We start from the raw sequence: 23759 nt of genomic DNA, 5'->3' as shown, positions 1-23759 counted from the left end.
TGAACCAGCACTTTTTGGCTAGAAAAGCAGCAAATACATTTATATTCTCAGCATACCTCCTTTTAGATACCTGCCAAGTGATTTCAGAAGTCAAATAGCTACAGGAATTTTAAATGTACATTCAAATAAATGCAAACCTCACACTTGCTGCTAAAGGTTTCACTCAGGAAAGGAGTTTTGCAATAACAATGTTCATCAAAAACTCTAAAACTGAAAGTGGAATGTGTGCAGATTCCCTGGAGTACGGACCTCGGCGTGAGGCGTAGGTCCTTACAGGAGGCCGAGTCAAAGCGGGGCGCACAGGTGATGAATCTCGAGACTTATGTGGAGGTTCAGCTCTTGTTCTGGGACAAAAAGACCAAAGAAGTAATGATAATAATAATGACTTGGAGTTATAGAGCACTTTTCAAGATACCCAAAGTGTTCATTCACTCACACATTCACACACTGGTGGTGGTAGCTGCTAGTGTAGGGAGGAGTGGCTTGCCACTCTGCGCCTACGGCCCCTCCGACCACCACCTCGTTCATACACAGGCAAGATGGGTTAAGTGTCTTGTCCAAGGACACAACGGCAATATGCAGATTTTTGACTGGTTGGGAGCCGGATTCGAACTGCTGACGGCTTGTTCTACCAACTGAGCTATTGCCTCCCTTTATTATTATTGCCGTACTAGTATGTCTCACTTTTTTACATTGTGATCTACAACATTTCTACACCAAGGCAAAGTTCTGTGTTCATAATAATACTCCAGATCAAAGTACATGAGGCAGACAATGAGCCTTCGAGTGTACACTGTGGCTGCTACACATCATAACTATAGTTTTTCATTGATACGTCTTAAAATGTAACGGTGATTTTCTCTCATGAACCAGTTTGAATAGTTCGCTTTAACTCCCCCATTAATGAGGTACTTTGTGGCAATAAAAATGAAGCTCACTGCATTAGTTTACAAAACAAACCAATACATCTGATTACAATTACTCAACAATCAATGTCACTTAATCCCCCCCCCTGGCACCCATTAGACATTTCCATAAAAGCAGGTGTACCTAATGAAGTGGAAACTGACTGCAAACTCTTAATAAAATAGTTACTGTTGTGCATAATTCACTCAAGTGACAAGCAAATAAAAATTGATTGTAAGTTTTTCTATGGCATTCCTGGCATACTAAATTTAATTACATTTTATTTATATCATTCAAAACCCATAAAAATTACAACATGACACCAATCTGTGGATCCTGACACTGGATGCAAAAAAAACTACATGAACAAATATGTAGCAGAGACCCGAGAATTAAAAAAAAAAGGCCCATCACCGCCATCAGAAATACAGAGAGGTGTGAATAAAGTGGGTTTATTTTGGATTATAATACTGTCATTGTGCTCACCCCTCCTTCCTCCACACAGTGTGCAGAGGAAGTCGGACATAATTTACGGGTTTGTTGTCAGATGATGTGGGTTGGGCTCGCAGAGAGAACGACAAACAAATGTCTTCTGTTTAAAAATCAAACAGCTGTGTCAAGATGAGACATATAAAAAAAGAAAAACCAAACACCAATATGTTAGCAGTGAGATAAGATTTGTAGCGATACTGAACTGGAAAACTCACACTGACTGCTGGTCTGTTCTCCCGTGACAGAAATAATGCATTTTGCAAGTATTGGCTGGATATTACAGGGAGGACAAGTATGGACTCATTGCTCACAGCGAAGTCTAAACGATGGTTTAAATTAGAACTGAAAAATGGATGGTGAGGAGGATTTGGCTTTAATTAATGTGGCTGTACTTTAATACACTCAACAAGAGGACAAACAGGATGCGACAAGTTTCCAGGCTGAAACAAAACCAGGTGAGAATGAACTTTCCTTAAGAAGCAACAGAAGTAAGCGAGAAATACAAAAAATAAATAAAAAATAACACACATTGGCACTCAGGAATTTAAAAAAAAAAAAGTACATGGGGCCTAAAGGCACAGTCACACCGGGGGGTAACAACCATCCTGCCACAGGATCGCAACAAAATGTTGCAGATTTGAACAACTGTCACGGGGGGGGGGGGGGGGGGGGGGGGGGTGCAGAGTGTCAAAGAAGTGATAAATAAAAATCAGTCGCAGAGCGCATCCTGAACATGTTCAAAATACATGTGGTGACTCAGAGCTCACCCTCGTGAAACCAACCAGACTTTGTAAGCGAAAACAGCAGTGCACCCGGTTATCTTGTGGAATTTATTCAGCTTTGTGTTACACCTGTGGAGTCCACTTTAAAACATGTGCTTTTTATCATTCATAAGAATTTATATTATTAATAATAATGATTGATTAGCTTTGCAACAGTCCAGCTGCTCCCAGAAGGGACCACAGGAGAAATACCTGGAAAGCTCATTCAGAACCGATCACTACAAGACAAAACCCCAAAGAAAAACTAGGGAAAGGAAATAAACTAAGCTTGAGAGAGTGGAGCACACTACACAGGGCATGCACCGGAGCATGTAATACAGGGAAAAATACGGTGAGGTGGGGCCTACACGTGTAAGCACACATCACTGACAACGACCTATAAAATGCCACATCATCGGCAAAATCATCTGATAAGATATGATGATCAAGATAATGATTATTATCACCATCATTATTATTATTATCAGGCACCACGTTGGCTTAGTGGTTAGCACTGTTGCCTCATAGCAATAAGGTTGTGGGTTCGATTCCCACCTGTGGCCTTTCTGTGTGGCGTGTGCATGTTCTCCCCGTGTTTGTGTGGGTTCCCTCCGGATGCTCCAGCTTCCTCCCACATCCACAGACATGCAGGTTAGGTGGATTGGAAAATTTAAATTGTCCGTAGGTGTGAACGTGTTTGTTTGTCTATATGTGGTCTTGTGACAGACTGGTGTCCTGTCCAGGGTGTACCCCGCCTCACGCCCTATTACTGCTGGGATAGGCTCCAGCCCTCTGTGACCGTTAATTGGAGTAAGTGAGTATTAAAAAAAAAAAAAAAATCAATGAATTATTATTATTATCATCAGGTTTTAATTACATTTTTTGGTCTGTGTGATGTGTATGTTCTTGAGGTTTTTGTCTTAATCTGTCCTTATAGCTGTTTTTTATACCCTTTTTGTTTTATTGTGTACTGCGCAGACCTTTTTTCAAACCTGAAAATGGCTTATACAGTATATTATTATTATTATTATTGTTATTATTGTGTGAAAACACACTGAGGAGGTCCAAGACAAATGAAATAGTGTAAGAAAGGTTTGAAGTATGCATTTACTTGCGTGTGCGTTTCTCCCTGGCAGTAGGACGGGACGATCGGTCTCTGGAAGTAGGAATGTCTTCATCAAGATCTGAAATGTCTGATAGGAGACAAAAATGAACCAAAATTAATCAATCAATCAATCAGTTTTATTTATATAGTGCCAAATCACAACAAACAGTTGCCCCAAGGCGCTTTATATTGTAAGGCAAGGCCATACAATAATTACATAAAAACCCCAACGGTCAAAAAGACCCCCTGTGAGCAAGCACTTGGCGACAGTGGGAAGGAAAAACTCCCTTTTAACAGGAAGAAACCTCCAGCAGAACCAGGTTCAGGGAGGGGCAGTCTTCTGCTGGGACTAGTTGGGGCTGAGGGAGATAACCAGGAAAAAGACATGCTGTGGAGGGGAGCAGAGATCAATCACTAATGATTAAATGCAGAGTGGTGCATACAGAGCAAAAGGAGAAAGAAACACTCAGTGCATCATGGGAACCCCGCAGTCTAAGTCTATAGCAGCATAACTAAGGGATGGTTCAGGGTCACCTGATCCAGCCCTAACTATAAGCTTTAGCAAAAAGGAAAGTTTTAAAGAAAGATTAAAGAAGATGGCTTCAGTTTGTTTTGCCTTCAGTCAATTCTGCATTTTCTGTTGTTGACTCTTCACCCTTCATTTTCCCACCCATTCAGTTCTTCAAGTTATCATCCAATTCTGTCACCTCCCTCCCTCCATCCATCACCCCATCTCTCACCCTCCAGTTCAGAGCTGCTGCCCCGGTGCTGGTCATCCTCACTGTTGGGGGCGCTGTCTTCCACTTCGGGGATGCTGACTAAGAACTTGCGATCATCCCTGAGTACTGTCATGGTAAGTTTACCGCGGCTCTTTTCCACCAAGTGTTTTGTCTCCAGCAGAGACAGATTCTCCGTCGTCATGCCATTGATCTGAACAAGAGAGAGAGAAATCATGTCACACAAACACAAAATTCTGCTACATATTCACATCTTTCACTCAGCAACTTTTTATAGTGATCAGCCACAACACTGTGGACACCTGCCAAATATTACGTAGGTCTGCCTTTTACCACCAAAACAGCCCTGATCCATTAAGGTATGAACACCACTAGACCTTTCTACCAGAACCAACATTAACTTTTTCAGCAGTTTTGTTACAGTAGCTCTTTTGTCGGGTCATACCACACCTGCCAGCCTTCACTTCCCACATGCTTCACTGAGCCGTGGCCACTGATGACCTTGTCACCAGTTCACTGGTTTTCCTTCCTTGGACCACTTTTGATATGTACTGACAACTGCAGACCAGGAACATCCCACAAGAACTGCAACTTTAAGAAATGCTTTGGCGCAGATGTTTAGCCATCACGATTTAGCCCTTCTTAAAGTCAATCAAGTTTTTATGCATCCCTAGTTTCCTGTTTCCAACAATTCAACTTTCAATTTATATAGCGCCAATTTATGACAAAATTGCCTCAAGGCGCTTCACACAACACAGAAGACACAACAAAGAATTAAAGGATTAAAACATGATAAAAGCAACCCATAAAAAAGTACAAAAAATAAAAATATAATATACATAATAACATACATAAAATACTAATGAAAAAACAGGGAAAACAGGCAGGTCTTAAGTTTCGATTTAAAAGTCTCCACAGTATTCGACTGCCTTATGTGCAGCAGGAGATCGTTTCACAGAACGGGCACACTAGGAAAATGCTCTGTCCCATGCCCTGCAAATGCAGTGCCCGAGCTGGTACATAGGGCTTAACCACTTTGAGGACAAAATGATAATTTGCTGAATAATATGACCTCACCCACTGACAGGTGACAGTATAATGACAAAGTTAAGCCATGCATGCCAGTGCAGGGATTAAAATCATGCAAGTGTCAAGGTGAATTTATTCCCATCACCTGTTAGTGGTCCCAGTGTTATGGCCATATACTTTTTGAATGGGATTAAAGCTGGATGTGTGATGATTATTCAACTCATGAGTTCAGTGCTGCCTGCCAAAAGCCCCCATTACCACTGAATAGTTCACCATAATTCTTGTGTCAGCACAACATCACATTGTTGGACAGTGTGAAGACAGCAGTCCATTCATCATTACCCTCAAAGAGAACATCATCACTCTTCTTTGTCTGCCTGTCACCAAAATTAACCCTAAAAGTAATTTTTTTTAATCAAATATTGCTCACCTGAACAGTAAGAATTGTGTCAAAAGGAAATACACACATTCAGGAAGTGTGACATCATCTAGCAGAACTCGAAATAAAATATCACCAACAGACACCCGTCTTTCAGATCAGTCTACTAAAGCTGAAGTTTTACCTTGAGAATGAGGTCTCCCTCCTGGAGGGTGCCTTCTTTAGCAGCCAGACCCGAATCAGTCATGTGCTTGATAAAGATCTGACTGCCCAGCTTCAATCCATACTCTGCACAAAAAAACAAACAAAAAACAAAACATCAGAGGGCTGGATTAGTCCTTTGCACACACAGCATCATAGTTTAGATCTGTAATGAAAGAGTCAAACTCAGTTTTAGTTCCGTGCATGGTGATGACATGAAGACCACACCAGCCAGGTTAAATCAAATAATAAATCAAAGAACGTAAACATAATCTGAGAAACGTCGCTGAAAATAACTTCCATTCACCCAATTTGTCCTCAAAATACTGATTTGTGCCAACTGGAGTCACGCTGATAAGTGATAGTACAATATATTCAATAGGACTGTATCTCAGTCCAAAATATAAACACAACGTCCTCTCCACACTCACTGAGGATCTCATTATTGTCACTACAGCAGCAACAACTACTTCTTTCGATTGCTCCTCTTAAGGTTGGTCACAGTAGATCACCCGTCTATCTCACCCGTTCCTCTACATTTTGTTGTTACACCAACCACCTGCATGTCCTCAATCAACATATAGATAAAACTCTTTGGCCTCCCTCATCTCCTGGTCCACTCTCAGCATCTCTCTCACTATATACCCTCCTGGTTCTCTCTGCTCACAGTGGCATGGTGGAATAGTGGTTAGCACTGATGCCTCACAGCAAGATGGTTGTGGGATTGCTTCCCACCCTTTGTGTGGAATTTACATGTTCTTCCCATGTGTGTGTAAGTTTCCTCCGGGCACTCCTGTTTCCTCCCACAAACAAAAAAATAACATGCTACGGCATGTGGAAAGTAGTCAAAGGCTGTAATCTGGCTGGTTTACTTCACTGTATGGTGATGTACATGAACTTGCACAGTCCCTTCACAAATAAATAAATATTCCTAATCCTGTCCATCATTGTCACTCCCAAATAAAAACACACAGCATTTTCAGTTCCACCTTTTTGTTAGTGCCAGCAGACAAAGATGAGCGGTAGAAGGGTATCTGCAAGGAAAAGGTCTGCAAAATGGTACTGATAGAGACCAGCTCTGCCTCCTGCATTTTTGTTAGCGCTACCATCTCTAAGGTACGTGCACAATACAACTTTCTTAACAACATGGCTTTGCAAAATTAAATCTATAATATGATGTTTCAACTAGTAATAATTGTGGATTAATTGCTGTATTTTTGTCTGAAGTGATTGGGTGTGAAGATAATTTCGTTGCACTTGTTGTAATGACAAAAAAAAAAAAAATCTATCTATAAATGAAAGCTGCAGTGAAGACATTCCCTCAGCTGCATTATCGTTATATTTAGAAAAAGCATATCACTATTTTATGTCACTTCATTTACCTTTATGAATGCAGGCAAAACTCAAAGAAAACTACATTTTTTAAAATGCTGATATAATAAAAAATATAGAACGCAATGCTAAAGTACCCTCGGCCATATGACCATATACTTAATGGAAGAGTGTGTCAAAATAATGTGACCTTTTGACCTCTTGGCATAGGTCAAGGTTAGCCATCTTTGAACCTGTCCAAGGTCTGTGTCCCAAGAAGGGTCCCTGTGGATATGCATCCAAACCACCAGACTGAGACTCTTACAGCTGCTTCATTCTTACCATCCGAGAGTTTCTTTTTAATAAGAGTTGTTCTCAGGGGTTTTTCTGGGACGTCATGTTGTGGCAGCCTCTTGTATCCTGACGACAACAGCGGTAATGTGCCTCCATGCCCGTTACCGTCTGGTGTGGCACTGCGGGCACGGCTACGGTAGTGGTATGCATCCCGACCGTTGTCACTGCCGTCTGAGTAACGCCGCATTCGTCGAGTAGGAGGGTCGTGGTCCAGTAGGTTGGAGTGGGAGGCAGCCCGAGTTGGCCTGGTGGTAGCTGGAATTTGGATCTTTCGGGGGCGTTTCACTGTCTGAGGGACGGGACGAGCAGGAGCAGAATTTTAGACAATTACAAAAAATATAGAAGTAAGGTGACAAGTAATGACAGTTCATTAGAATTTCAGACTTGACCTAGACATCTGTAGGTGGCTCCATACTCACTATGTTGGCCGTCTTGCCACATGTCTTGAGGTTCTGAATGGTGAAGTTTGAATAAACGTTTTCCATGGACACTCCATTGACCATGACAATTTGATCTTTGTTGCTGAGGGTGCAGACAAACACAGTGTGAGTCACACACAGTGTTTTTACCTTTGGTACAAATCGACCTACTGCATGTACTCAGACAGGAGGTCACATGCTCTCTATACAAACAGTCAAGTCTTCGAGTAGCAGTCATCAACTCACAACAGCCGTCCCATGGCCGGTCCGTTTGGCAGCACATCTGACACCACCACAGCCGTGTCCCCGGTCTCTGGATTGGGCTTGTCCCTGCCTCCCGATAAAGCAAAACCAAAGCCCAGCTTGGAGTCCTGACGCCATGAAAGAACCGAAACAAGAAAATGAAGTGAAGCAGCAGTAAATGTAGAAATAAAAATCTGTGATAGGAAAGAATGTGGGACAGTGAGTGTGTTCAGCATGCGATAGGGGGAAGGTGCACATTCCAACAGCGCTGACGGTGAGAGGCAGGTTAGTGAGCAGCCGGCTGGACCTGTGGGGTGCAGCAGGGTGTGTCGCTTTGAATTCCTCCTGGAGTTTGCTTTGTGAAATAAAGATCTGAAACAGGGTTCAGTTCAACCCAAAAACAATACCGCTGGAAACGACGCTGAATCTGCACCTTTGCTCCATGGCATGACCATTTATATTTACGGTTTTTAATATTTAATTTGTACAAGAAGAACAGCAGCTTTTTTTTTCCAACCTCTGAAATTAACATGTCACAATTTAGTTGGTCAATAAACAGCCACGTACTTTGTTTAGTGTTATTGTATGTTGCTCCCATATCGTCAGCTCCTCCATTCCGGGTTTCTGAAAAGAAAGAGACAACAATCAAATGTTATTTCAAAGTGTGGCATAGGAATGATCTTATTATTAAACCACACATGATCCGGAGCCTTGCTGTGTCCCCAGCTAGACGAGCAAGAACTCCTTTGACTCGTAACATGCTCTTACCTGTCTCATTCTGGCCTGACCGGTATGGAGGAGGGGCAATCTAATCTAGTATGTACATAAAATTGTGCACTCTTATGTCTCAGTGGTGTTGAGAGCATGTAATATCTGAAGCTTGTAAACACAGAAAAATTTATATTGGTAAATTAACTGTTAATGCCACAATGACACCGTGCACAGCACATTTCTACGTTTGACACTCTGTAAATAGTCTCAGTTAAAATCAACCATCATTTGAGGTTTGTAAAATAGTAAAAGTTGCCTTTGTACTGAGTTTCTCAGACCTACAGTCATTCTGTAGATTAGATAGAACTTTATTAATCCCTTGGTAAGACGACTCCAGGGAAATTGAGGTTTCAGCAGCACATAGGGTAAGAAGCACACAGAGTGTCAAAAGTGAAAGTATTAAAAAAAAACACACCTGAAAATACAAATATAAATACCAGACATACTGATCAATACTGGTTTACTGATCAATACTGGTTAACTGGCTACTACTGTTCCTCTCCTTCCTGTCCTCTGTCTTCCTGTTTCTCCTCCTGAAGAGCATATGTCTGTGAGTAATATTTTATATTTTTATGTTAAACCGACCTGTTATGGTCTTCTGAAACAGTTGATAGATGTATTTTATAACTTAAAAACGGGACAAATGCTAACGTGTTAGCATGTCTATGGCGTCTTCAATGTTAAAGTTAGCATTAAGCTGTTCGCATCAGCACCTTTGTGTTAATTTGTTTTCTGTATAATTAATGGCTCAGCGTTCGTTGTCGTAAGAGAGTCAAATTGTAATTTTTTAAATTTATTTTTATTCATATATTATAGCAACAACAATAATAGTCTACATCATAGACAATAATAGTCAATAATAGACTAATAATGTTACAATACAGTTTTAGAGAAAGAGACAAAAAGAACCTAATGAAACAAAACAACAGAAAAGATAAAACCATGTAACAATGAAAATAAATAAATACATATAGAAATAAATAACTGTTTCCTGTGAACACCTAGTGAGTAGCATACTCTCGTTTAGGTTTTGAAACCTTGTTTCTGAAGTGTTTTTGTGTGATGTGCACAATTTTCAGTATTTTGAATAATACTACCAGTCATTTACAAGCCTAGATAAACTTTGTCATATAAAAAAAAAATCAGTCCGTTTTTGATTATTAACATTTACTTGTACTTTTACTTTCAATACTTGAGTACATTTAGTTGTACATTACTTGTCATACTTAAGTACAATAAATACTAGATACTTTAAGACTTTTATTTGAGTAGCATTTCAATCAGTGACTTGAACTTCTACCAAAGTCATTTTTTTAATGGGTACCTGTACTTTTACTTAAGTGTGTTGTACTTTATACAACACTGTGAGTGAGGAGTTGTACAGTCTGATGGCCTGAGGGACAAAGGAGTCTTTCAGTCTGTTGGTCCTGCACTTGGGAAGGAGCAGTCTGTGGCTGAAGAGGCTTCTCTGATTGCTGATGACGGTGTGCAGAGGGTGACTGGAATCGTCCATGATGTTCAGCAGTTTGTCCAGTGTTCTCTTCTCTGCCACCATCATCAGAGAGTCCAGCTTCATGCCAAACTGCCTGATCATTTTGACCAGCCTGGATGCGTCCTTCTTGGTTGTGCTGCCCCCCGCAGTGCAAAAGAAGATGCTGGCCACTACAGACTAGAGTGCCTTAATTAAGAGAGTGGCATCAACTCAGAACATGGCACCATGTTGGTTCCAACTGCGCTGAACTACTAAATGAACCTTTAACGCTTTCAACATTTTTAAAAATCATTTAACCACATACAGCAACACATCCAAGTACAGGTACTATCAAAATAAATATAAAAACAGTTAAGCTATCAAATTTACAATTTATGATGATTTATTTAATTAATTTAAAGCCTGATTTATGCAGGTGCAGCTCTGTAACTCCATGTCACGCAATACTGTGCGTGACAGTTTGAAGTTCTCTGTCGCTGGATTATGCAATCAATTATTTAACAATCAATTATTCTGGGGAGCTTTAGTAAAAAGACATAACTTGCATGTGTAGTCCTACCATAATAGAAATATTAAATTCTCCAGCCCTCTTGTATAAATAAACACCAAAAGGTCAGTCAAAAACCACCACATAACATAATGCAAAATAATCTGACATGTGGGCATTATCAGTCAGGATCAAGGCTGCTCGGTAGATATGGTGTCCTTCACGTTAGAGAATACAGCTGGCTACACCGCATTAAACAGTGAACAGATGCCGTTTGACAAAGTTAATAATAAACCAGGACAAACAGCGACCAACCCATTTCCTCAACCTAAAACAGGCCATGGATTTTCCCCTGCATGACAGACTACTGTTGTACACCGACACAGACACCTGATGATGTTATCATGCTTTATGTTTCATTACAATTATTACACATCTTCAGGGTGTAAAGTGCAGCATGAACAAGAACAACGCCTGAGCTTCCAAACAAACATGAAAGCACATGACTGAAATGTCTCAGAACTATAATTCAATGTGTGCTTATCTGTCAAACAGCCAACTAGTGGATGAACTCATAAACCCGTGTACCACTTATTTATCTAGTTAAGGGAAGTCATACAAAGGTGATAAATTCAAACAAGCTAATAACAATCATAAGGAATTTTTTGTTTTTAATCCGCCACCGGCCACACCGGGACGGGGACACACAATCATCTGTCATGTTTCCCCACCCTATGAACTTTTGGTGCAACCCTCAGGATTTTTACAACAGAGCCACTACAATCACAGTGGACTCTGTACACTGAATCGCTAAACAACATCTATAACCGTTACCCAATTTATTCTAAGTTATACGCGCAGCTACATGCCGAATTTCTCCACCCCTATGAACCTTTGACCCATATATGTAGCATCACGTTCCATCTGTGTGTGTGTGTGTGTGTGTGTGTGTGTGTATAAACAGATGCCTATGCAGAGATAAATAAAAATTTTAAAGAAATTTCTAAATAATACAACACTATAAGTACATTTAATAAATAACTTGCAAGATCAAACTTGCATAATGATGACACCCCCCCCCCACATGGCCATTCTAACAGTTTGCATGTATTATATCCCTCTCGCTTATGCACACGCACACACGTACACACAATCTCCTCTTGAAGATATTGGACTGGAATTATTTCCCTTCATACACATCTTTACATGGTGTGCTGCCGCTGTGTGACGTGTTGTTGAAATACACAAAGAGGATGTCGAGGAATTTGCACTTTAGGTCAATAATGTGATCAACCAAGCGCACACGTAATTCCATTTGTCTCCCCTTTAAAGATGTTGGACTAGAGTTATTTTCCTTCATGTACATCTTCATATGGTGTGTTACCATTCTATGAAGTTATATTGAATTCCAACAAACAATTTAGGAGTTGCACTTACAATATTCATGTGCAGACAGACATATGGACAGTGTGATTCCTATATAATGCGAAACCAACCCCCCCCCTTACTTCTGGTTGCAGGGGGTATAAAGTTTTATTTTATACTGAACAAAGTTTCTATCTCAAGCCTCTGCTCTGATCTTTATTAAAGCGATACGCTTACATATCTTACAGTAATTTGGTGGAGTTCACTGCAAATCTTGTGAAAAGAAACATTCTGTACTTTGTGAGGCGTGTCGTTGGATCGAGTCCACAGCCTCAAAATAATCTACAACTAACATGAAGTGCTTGTACAACCAGATGTCCTTACATTCCAGCGAGTGTGACAGCGGTTCCCATTCACTTTAACATAACCACACCATCAATGGAATTTATGTCGAGACTATCAAGATGACAGAAACATATTTAAGCCATTTAATGTGGACCATACCACAGATCAGTGGCTACCGAATATTTTCCAGCCCCCTCACTCTGACATACACGTACATCTTTTGCTTCCAAACTGCACTGGAATTTATTTTAAGCATTATCATTTATACAAAACTACCACTTCTTATTTAACAAAAAAATAAAGTGACAAATCACCTTAACAATGGAATTATTAAAGGTGGCATGCATAATGTATCTTAATTATGTAGAATCCAATGAAACTGGAGGTTATGCTTTCACCCCTGTTTGTTTGTGAACAGCCTGGAGCTCACAAGTTTTCATTTATCGTTATTTTTTTTTTTTTTTTTACAGAGCATTCATATCATTACAGACAAGAACTGATTAAATTTTCTTGGTCAAAGGTCAAAGTCAGGAAAAATCCCTATCCTTTAACATTGAACAAATTTTCAGAAATTCATAACTCTGCCAAAAAAGATCAAATGTATTTCATATTTGAAGAGCGTATGTAGGATGGTATCCTTTATCGACTGACAAAGGATGATCTGGATTTGATCTGGATTACAGACTTTGTGGCCATTTAAATTTAATGTTGAAAACCCCATTTAATGCATTTTTTACATTATATCTTAATCAAACATGCCTCAATCACACTCACACTCACAATCACATTTGAAAGTGAGGTGCAGACTGGCAATCACTATCACCTGACAAAGTTGGATCCGGATTGTGGATTACCTGGATATTTGAATTTAACATTGAAAAGCCCATTTGGTGTACATTTTGCATTATATCTCAATCAAAAGTGCCTCAATCACTCATTTTTCTGTTATGGATTTACCTACACCACTATAATTGCATCCGGTTCCAATTTTATGCCTGTATAATCTTCCAGTTATCAGTCAAAAACCAAGTGCCAAAAAGCAATGACAAATTGTGCACAGCAGAGATAACCAATGTTCTGTGAAAATTATCTGAAAAGAATCCAGAAACTGAAAAAGTTGGAAAAAAAACCCAAAACCTGACACCATCAAAAACTTTGATTGAAGTGCATGAACTAAATACATCCTCCTGACATTTGATCACATCTAATTTATCTTATGAAAAGCCACTTCTAACAGGACTTTGACCTTGAAACTTTTTTCAAGGTAAAAATTTGTGGAATTGGAGACTAGAGTGGGTGGAGGTTTGTGCTCTATGAGCTCTATGCTCTACCCCCCCCCCCCCCCCCAAAAAAAACTTGTCCATGTTCCGTAAAATTAAAAATTATACATATGTATATAAAATTATACATATACTAATTAGTTAAACTGCAGGAATGTCTTACAGACATAAAGACATGGATGACCTCTAATTTCCTGCTTTTAAATTCAGATAAAACTGAAGTTATTGTACTTGGCCCCACAAATCATAGAAACATGGTGTCTAACCGGATCCTTACTCTGGATGGCATTACCCTGACCTCTAGTAATACTGTGAGAAATCTTGGAGTCATTTTTGATCAGGATATGTCCTTCAATGCGCATATTAAGCAAATATGTAGGACTGCTTTTTTGCATTTGCGCAATAGCTCTAAAATTAGAACGGTCTTGTCTCAGAGTGATGCTGAAAAACTAATTCATGCATTTATTTCCTCTAGGCTGGACTATTGTAATTCATTATTATCAGGTTGTCCTAAAAGTTCCCTGAAAAGCCTTCAGTTAATTCAAAATGCTGCAGCTAGAGTACTGACAGGGACTAGAAGGAGAGAGCATAGTACCATATCACCCCAATAGAGCGCTTCGCTCTCAGACTGCAGGCTTACTTGTAGTTTCTAGGGTTTTTAAGAGTAGAATGGGAGGCAGAGCCTTCAGCTTTCAGGCTCCTCTCCTGTGGAACCAGCTCCCAATTCAGATCAGGGAGACAGACACCCTCTCTACTTTTAAGATTAGGCTTAAAACTTTCCTTTTTGCTAAAGCTTATAGTTAGGACTGGATCAGGTGACCCTGAACCATCCCTTAGTTATGCTGCTATAGACTTAGACTGCTGGGGGGTTCCCATGATGCACTGAGTGTTTTTCTCTTTTTGCTCTGTATGCACCACTCTGCATTTAATCATTAGTGATTGATCTCTGCTCTCTTCCACAGCATGTCTTTTTCCTGATTCTCTCCCCTCAGCCCCAACCAGTCCCAGCAGAAGACTGCCCCTCCCTGAGCCTGGTTCTGCTGGAGGTTTCTTCCTGTTAAAAGGGAGTTTTTCTTTCCCACTGTCGCCAAGTGCTTGCTCACAGGGGGTCGTTTTGACCGTTGGGGGTTTTCTGTAATTATTGTATGGCTTTTGCCTTACAATATAAAGCGCCTTGGGGCAGCTGTTTGTTGTGATTTGGCGCTATATAAATAAAATTGATTTGATTTTGATTTGATACCCATCATAACGGGTATATGTACAAAGTATACATTGATCCATGAATGTGAATTAAAAAAAAACAAACAAACATGCAAGCAGGAGTGCGCAACAGAATCAGAACACAGTCAATCACAACACAATCAATAAACCATATAACATGCTATAGCAAGTAATCAAGTAATTTTTATAGAGCCTTTTAAAACCACCCAAACTACCGAGTGATTTTATGTTATCTGGACAATTATTCCAAATATTTACACCTCTGACAGAAATTAGCTTTCTTTTGAAGTAAAAATATGGGATTTGTGTTAGATTTGTAGGTAGTTCCCCAAACTTCAATACAGTAGGTCATACACGGAACAAGTAATGAGTAATATAAATAAACTAAATGGTGTTGGAGGAGGAAGTCTTGTACTTTATACAAAACGGCAATGATCTTTGACATTTTAGATTTGACATAATTTATATGTGTTTTCCAACTTAAATTATCGTCAATAAAGACCACAAGAAATGTAGTTTCATTAACAAGTTCAATTTTCAACATCGCATACTAAGGGCTTATTACCAAATATGATGCACTTTGTTTTATCAAAGTGAAGTGAGAATTTGTTGGAATCAAACCATTCCTTAAACCTCTGTAGTTCCCTCTCCATCGTGTCCAGAACCTGTTCCAAATGATCCCCACTACAAAACACAGTTGTATCATCAGCAAATAAAATAGAACTCACTGACTTGGAAACCAAGCATATGTCATTAATATATAAAAGAAACAGCAACAGCCCAAGCACTGAGCCCTGGGGCACCCCACAAGTGCACCTCAAAATTCTGAATTTATCCTACTCAAGTGAACATACCTATTGTACAAGTAGTTGGCTATCCAAACGTGTTATTCCTCTGATGCCATACTTCCATAATTTATCCAATAATACAGTATGATCATTAGTATTAAAGGCTTTCTATAACTTGAAAAAAAAAAAAACCCTACGGTGTATTGTTTATTTTCAATTGCATTACCGCCAGTGAAGTGGTACGATTTTTCCTAAATCCATATTGTTGCTCATTTAGAATGTGATGTTTGGATATAAAATCATCGAACCTCTTAATGAATACTTTCTCCAGAATTTTTCAAAACTGAGGTAACAGTGAGATTGGCCTGTAGTTTGTAAAAACGTGTTTGTCACCGGATTTGAGCAGCTGCACCACTTTAGCCATTTTCATTTTGGAAGGAAATCTGCCAGCCAATAGTGACAAGTTACACATATAAGTTAAAGGTTTAATGACACAATCAATAATTTTTATATTATTTATTCTTATTATTATATTATTTAAATCAAAGACATATCAAAATTATTGTGATCAGTTGATTTTTTTCCCCTTTTAGTTTCTGTACTATGTTAATTATTTCATATTCATCAGTTTCTCTGATAAATATTGAATCTCAAAGGTTGGTCCTCATTGTCCTGTTGTCCCAAGAGCTCATATTAGAAGGCACAATTGCATTTGCTAAATTTTTCCCCACATTGGCAAAATAATCATTAAAATGATCTGCTATAACTTTTCTTGAACCACTGTATCAGTATTTGAGTAAAAATGCACATAACTAGAAAAGTTATTTAATATATAGGATATTTTCATTCATTTTCTATACCCACTTACTCCATTTAAGGGTCATGGGACAGCTGGAGCCTATTCCAGTGGTCACTGGGTGAGATTTAGGGTACAACCTCAACAGTCTACCAGTCCATCACAAGCCCACATATAGACAGACAAACACAATCACACTCAATTTAAAAGTTTCCAATCCCCCTAAACTGCATGCCTTTTGGATGTGGGAGGAAGCCGGAGCACCCGGAGGGAACGCATGCAAACACAGAAAGGACCAGGTGGGAATCAATCCCAGGAACTTCTTGTTGTGAGGCAGCAGTGCTATCCATTAAGGCACCGTGCTGTAGGTTTCTCAATTACAAACCTCAGAAAATTATGTTAAGACATTCTGATCATGTGCAACTGATGTACATATTTAAAATCATGTAAATCCAACAACCCTGCCCAAGTGTACCAGTCCAGCAGAAGTCACAGACTCTTCTCTGTTTCATGCTACAGACCTCAGGAATAAGCAACGGCCTGATGTCTAAGACTTACTTATGAAGATAAAACCCCAATCCAGGATGTGTGTCAGACCAAGCCTCCCACTGACCTGCAGCAGAAAAGCATCACCACAGCATGACGCTGTCTCCGCCTTGCTTCACAGACAGAATGATGCATTTATGATGATGCACAGCGCCCCTTTAGGCTGAATATGACGTTTAGTTATAAACAGCTAACATTTTCCTCATCACAACAGTTTTCTTTCAGCTGGTCTCAAAGTCCCCAACATGCCTCTTGGTTATTGCGATGACTTTGCGTCCGTTCGCCTGTCTGTGCTCACCATAAGTCCAGTCCTGTTACTGCCAGAGTCTTCACATTTACAGGAAACCTTCTTGGGACACAGACCTTGGACAAGTTCAAAGATGGCTAACCTTGACTTATTTTAAGTGGTTAAAAAGTCGCATTTTGTTTCAATGCTCATACGGCAGAGGGTATTTTAGCACTGCATTTTATTTCAAAAGCATTAAAGTACAGAGATGTTTCATTTCTAACCCTGCCTTCAAAGGAAACACTGAATTAGCTCATAACACTTTGGCTCTTCAATACAAATTACAGAAGCTTGCAAATGTCAATGATTTGTTCTTTTTAATAACCATATTTGTTTTTCTGATGAACAGTTTGGAGCATCCAAAAACATTCACGTGCCTCAACAGGGGTGACTGCTATTTTACATTTATGTGACTTCTAAATCCAAATCTCTAAGCCAGTGATGAAATCACTGTGTATTAATAAAATGGTTGATTAAATGTTATTGTTATCATATTAAATTAATTTAGATTGTTTCTGGACCTCTCTGTGTGGTGTTTGCATGTTCTTCCCATGTTTGCATGGGATCTCTCCAGATGTTACAGCTTCCTTCACCATTCAAAAAACAAGTGTGTTAAGTGGTTTGGAAACTTTAAACTGACTGATGTAACCCGCCTCTCGCCTTATGTCTGCTGGGACCGGCTCCATGCACCTTCCCTGTGAACCTTCATTGGAATAAGCTGGTATAGAAAATAAATGAATGATTTAGATTGCTGTATTCACACTGTAACAGGTGTTGATCAAAATAAATCTTCTAAATCTTAAAATATTAACAGGATAAACACTCTTTATTGTCATGCTCAACTCATTGTGTCACAACAACTGGAATAAAGAAAGTAAAAAGATTAACTGAATCACAGCCCACTTGGTTAACCTTTAATCCCGGGTTCAGAACATAATGATGCACAGTAGCGAGTGCACATGATTCATGCCAAAGGTGAAACGCAAAGCAAAAAGCTAATTTTCAACATGTTTGCCTGAATTCTAAGAAAGTGAATGTAAATATTGGGAGTGATATCAGTCCTCCGTCTCTGAAATTTCCTCAAAGACAGATTTAAGTTCAAGGTTTCTCAACGACACTAATCATGTTTGAAACACGAAGTCAAATACCACATAAACATAAAGACGCAACAAGAAAAGCCATTACAGATCACAACAAGCTGCCGCCTGTTAACAGAAACCTGGTCCTGCACGGTGGGACAGTTAGCCAGACCGTACAGATCAGCCACCATGACCTTTGATCACAGTTTTTTTTTTTATATTTATTTCATTCATTTAAAATAAAAACAGAAAAGCAAATGTGATGTGCTTTTGATGTGCTCAAGCAAATTTACGCATCAACAGACTGTCACAAAGCCATTACTTCTCTTCCTCCACTTACCAGTTGGTCTTTGAACCTGACTTCCATTTCCCACTGGGGTTTCTAAGATGAACAACACACCTACGGCCTCCGGTACTCAGTCAACAGCCGGCTCTTTAGGTGCCATATGGCAGTGGCAAAAAACACGCATACACACACTCACTCACAGTCAAACACCTGCTGCTGGGCTCTGCATGGATGGAGGTGCAGTAACACAAGTCTGCTGGTCAAACTATGTCAAATAGAACCAGTTGTGGTGTTTGGCAGAAAGGTAAACACACACACACACAAAAGCACTGAGCCTCACCTGGAGAACTCCTCCCCCACCTGCCTTTGCTCAGTGCCACCCTTTAGTGTCCCTTAATGACCCTGGACGTAAGGTGGAGCCATAAACCTACACAATATAAATGTAATAAACAGAGGGGATGTATCTCTCATGGCCATCTTGTATTGTTCCTGTGATATTTAAAAGTACGAACATAAAAAAAAACCCCCTGAAACAACCAGTGGGTCAAACCAAAGAGCTAAATGTGCAAACATTCTTCAACACGCAGCGATGGCTTTGGTGGCCACCAGACTAAGGCTTTGGAAATGAAGAACTGAAAATGAGCTGAGCTCATATCAAGCCACATGGAGCTTCATAACACATGGGCAGAGGTGTTCAAACTGTTTCTCAACTCAAACTTTATTCTAAAGCACATTTAAAATGACAGCAGTCGACCAAAGTGCTACACAAAAGTGGGCACCAGGTTACGCCCAGTAATACATAAAAATAACAATAAAATTACAGCGGGCAATAAAAACAATAAAACCTGGAGATGCATTTTCTTATTTAGGAAACACCAGGGAGAAGAAGTGGGTTTTTAGGAAGGATTTAAACGTTTCCCCAAGGTTCCTTACACAGGACCGAATATTGGAACTCAGTGGGTCCAGAATATCAGCAGAGCAGGCTGTAGAGGCGTTTCCTCCAAACAGGTTAATCTCAGTCTTGGTCTCATTACGATTTAGTAAATTAGCGCTCATCCATGATTTAACCTCACTCAAACAATCCAATAATGGCTGCATTGAGTCACTGCCTAGTGACCTTAGTGGCAGGTAAATCTGGACATAGCCAGCAAAGCAATGAAAAACACCACCAAGGGGCAACATATATAAAAGAAAAAGAATAGAAACTAGGATTGAGCCTTGAGGTACTCCACACATCAGTGGTGCTACAGCTGAAGAAAAGTGACCCAACTGCACAGAAAAGCTCCGCTCTGTAGCACCTGAACCAGCTGGATGCAGAGCCTTTAATGCCCACACACTGCGGCTCCAGATGATGCAGCAGGATTGCGTGGTCCACTGTGTCCTTTGAAGGACAATAGAATAATTTGGATGGAGGACAGCAGGCCAAAAGTAACGAATTACATACATACAATTTCTTGCATTATTGAAAATGCAAAACCCGAAAATGACTTATCTGCTTAACAGTAATTCCTTCATTCATTTAACTGGCAACAAATCTGACAGTTACCATGGGTGGGCAGAACAGAGTGTGAGCCAAACATGGTCCACATCTCACACATTGGGTCTGGTTTTGAGTGAATGATTGGGAAGTCTGCTTTGGTTCCACAAGTATTATTGAAGTTTTAAAATATAACTGTCCTAAAACAACCACAAATTAACAGTACATTTCTCAGATTTATTAAATATCGGTACAGAAACAGTATGTCTCTTTCAAGCCACATTAACAGTGTACCACACTTTCACTTTTTTCTCTTGCAGGTAAATTCAGAAAATTATTTTTCCTGGCTTGTGGAGGTGTGTGGCTGCATTATTTGAGTTTTATAATGCAACAGCTGTTATGGTGCATCCAGAAAGTATTCACATTGTTTCACTTTTTACGCATTTTTGTTATCCCAAAATGGATGAAATTAATTTTTTTCCTCAAACTTTCTACACACAATACCCCATAATGACAATGTGAAAAAAGTTTTGAGATTTTTGCAAATTTATTAAAAAAACAAACAAACAAAAAAGTAAAAACTCCCATGTACATAAGTATTCACAGCCTTTGCCATGGAGCTCAAAATTGAGTTCAGGTGCCTCCTGTTTCCACTGATCAACCTTGAGATGTTTCTACAGCTTACCTGGAGTCCACCTGGGGTACATTCAGTTGATTGCACATATTTGGAAAGGCACCCACCTGTCTACATATAAGGTCCCACAGTTGACAGTGCATGTCAGAGCACAAACCAAACATGAAATCAAAGGAATTGTCTGTACACCCCCAAGACAGGAGTGTCTCGAGGCACAAATCTGGGGAATGGGACGGAAACATATCTGTTGCTTTGATGGTCCCAAAGAACATAGTGGCCTCCATCATCCATAAATGGAATATGTTCAGATCCACCAGGACTCTTCCTAGAGCTGGCCCCCCGTTTAAACTGAGTGATCGCGGGAAGAAGGGCCTTAGTCAGGGAGGTGACCAAGAACCTGATGGTCACTCTGTCAGGACTCCAGCATTCCTCTGTCAAGAGAGAAGAACCTTCCAGAAGGACAACCATCTCTGCAGCAATCCACCAATCAGGCCTGTATGGCAGAGTGGCCAGATGGAAGCCACTCCTTAATAAAAAGGCACATGGCAGCCCACCTGGAGTTTGTCAAGGTACCCAAAGGACTCTCAGACTATGAGAAACAAACTTCTCTGGTCTGATGAGAGAAAGATTGAACTCTTTGGCATGAATGCCAGGCGTCATGTTTGGAGGCAACCAGGCACCATCCCTACAGTGAAGCATGGCGGTGGCAGCATCATGCTGTGGGGATGTTTTTCAGCAGCAGGAACTGGGAGACTAGTCAGGACTGAGGGAAAGATGAATGCAGCAATGTACAGAGACATCCTGGATGAAAACCTGACTAGAGCGCTCTTGACCTCAGACTGGGGTGACGGTTCATCTTTCAGCAGGACAATGACTCCAAGTACACAGCCAAGATACCAAAAGAGTGGCTTCAGGACAATTCTGTGAATGTCCTTGAGTGGCCCAGCCAGAGCCCAGACCTGAATCCGATTGAACATCTCTGGAGAGATCTGAAAATGGCTGTGCACCGACGCTCCCCATCCAAACTGATAGAGCTTGAGAGGTGCTGCAAAGAGGAATGGGCAAAACTACACAAAGATAGAAGATCTGAGGCTGTAATTGCTGCCAAAGGTGCATCAACAAAGTATTGAGCAAAGGGTGTGAATACTTATGTACATGTGATTTGTAGTTAGTTCTCTATTTTGGAATAAGACTAACAAAATGTGGAAAAAGTGAAGCACTGTGAATACTGTCCAGATGCACAGTAAACAATCACAAATTAATGGTTCATTTATGCGATTTCATACATTTCAGTGAAGAATACACCTCTAATTTATCATCGATCAGCAACCATTAACTGCCCACCAGGTGGCAGACACATCTATAGGGTATAACACAGGCAGATACGGTTTCTACTGATCAAATGTGAAATGAGTTGGTGAGCTACAACAAGTTGGTATATGCCTGTTTTGAGTTATTGTGTTAAGGTGGAGGGGATGGACTCATTTAATGATCTATGGACTCACTGCATTTTAAAAAGGTACATGCTTTGGCTTTTCCTAAGCCTACAAACAGCAACCATACAACCAAAGTTGATGAGCTGTTCAGTACATGAGAAGTGACAACACGGACAATCTTTCAACAAAATGATGATTTTAACAACCTAAATGTTAACATAGCCTAAAAAGAGTTGTATTTTATATGGATTTTGTGTTGTCAGCTCAACACAAAACATAAATTTGTACTAATGAACTTACAAAACCAAAGATGTGACGATAAAATTTCATGATGGTCACTGTAACTATGACTACAGTAACTACAAACAGGTGTTGTATTTCACAGTTAAGGCGTACTAGCGTGTTACCCGTGGGGATCCATGGGCTCTGGAATGGGCTGTGCTTATAAAATAGGTAGCTGACATTATTCAAAGGTTGGAATGGCGTGAGAGTCCAGAATGTTTTTAGAACCTTAGACCTTAATAGTTTTTAGAAGGAAGAACTCAACCCCTTTTCCCCCTGTTAATTACGTAATTTTTAAAAAATGTTAATTTACTGTCTTAATGTATTTATTAATTGTTTAGGTTTTTGTTATTACATGCACACTATTATTATTATCAACATCAACATTATTATTATTATTATATTTTTACTTCTATTTTGTCTTTCATTTTTAAATGGACCACAATGGAAATAAGTGTATTCACATTATTGTGCCATCCATGTATTTTTAACATACTTATAATTATATTATGCACTTACACTGAACTTACTAAATAAACTCAGGCATGCACACTTTTAATATATAGATGATTTAGCACCCTCTGGAATGATGTGCTAGTCTAGAATGTAATTTGCAATGTTAGCTAATATTTGTAGTTTCTCCAAAAATATTAGTCCTATCAACATTCTGTTTTGGCACCGTTCATCCTTAAACCAAATAACATAAGCATACCAAACACCAAATGTCAACTGTCCTTAGTTTGACCGTGATTGAAGTTATACATACGCACGCACAGCGAGGCTTTTGTCTTTTCCGAATTCTGCCGCAAGCAGGTGCTTATATTTTTAGACACAAACAGAGACGGTGGCGGAAGACATCAAATGCCGTAAACATGTCACTCATGATACCAGCAACATGACACTTAACTAAACTGACTAAAGCAATTGAACTAATAAAAAAAGGCACAAATCAATAACACTAACAACACTGTTAAACTAACATGAACCTTAATAACATTCAAAACCCCAAAACTCTGTACTTCCATGGTGCACTGCAGCACAACACCCATTGTTTACTGGTTAGCTAAAATCACTCATTTCTCAAAAATATTATCAATTTTCTGTTTTCGCAGTGTTCATCCTTTGACCCACAATACATAAGTATACCAAACAACAAATGTCAGCTCTCCCCGGTTTCTCCGTGATCAAAGCCATACACACGCATGCACGCACACAGAGGCCCCTTGCCTATTATAATACAGATTACCACAT

At 39.7% G+C, this 23759-nt stretch overlaps 1 protein-coding gene across 3 annotated transcripts in view; it reads right to left on the bottom strand.

Annotated features, from left to right (window-relative positions):
- The window catches only part of tjp3 (tight junction protein 3), a 58004-nt gene that overhangs the window by 29762 nt on the left and 4483 nt on the right, over window positions 1-23759 (bottom strand). For 2 of the 3 annotated variants that reach the window (XM_034180301.1, XM_034180299.1), the window contains exons 2-9: window positions 8505-8561; window positions 7941-8065; window positions 7695-7797; window positions 7264-7564; window positions 5594-5697; window positions 4005-4194; window positions 3271-3352; window positions 250-344 (exon numbers count right to left, since the gene is read on the bottom strand). In XM_034180301.1, the coding sequence (XP_034036192.1) occupies window positions 250-344; window positions 3271-3352; window positions 4005-4194; window positions 5594-5697; window positions 7264-7564; window positions 7695-7797; window positions 7941-8065; window positions 8505-8552 (1048 nt within the window). In that variant the 5' untranslated portion in view covers window positions 8553-8561. Of the gene's footprint in view, window positions 1-249; window positions 345-3270; window positions 3353-4004; window positions 4195-5593; window positions 5698-7263; window positions 7565-7694; window positions 7798-7940; window positions 8066-8504; window positions 8562-18733; window positions 18851-23759 lie in introns of those variants that run through there. The other variant, XM_034180300.1, reaches the window with a different exon arrangement.

The sequence above is a fragment of the Thalassophryne amazonica genome, chromosome 10 (genome assembly GCF_902500255.1).
Source record: "Thalassophryne amazonica chromosome 10, fThaAma1.1, whole genome shotgun sequence".
In the NCBI taxonomy this organism is placed as follows: Eukaryota; Metazoa; Chordata; class Actinopteri; order Batrachoidiformes; family Batrachoididae; genus Thalassophryne; species Thalassophryne amazonica.
This window is presented reverse-complemented; position numbering and strand designations above follow the sequence as displayed.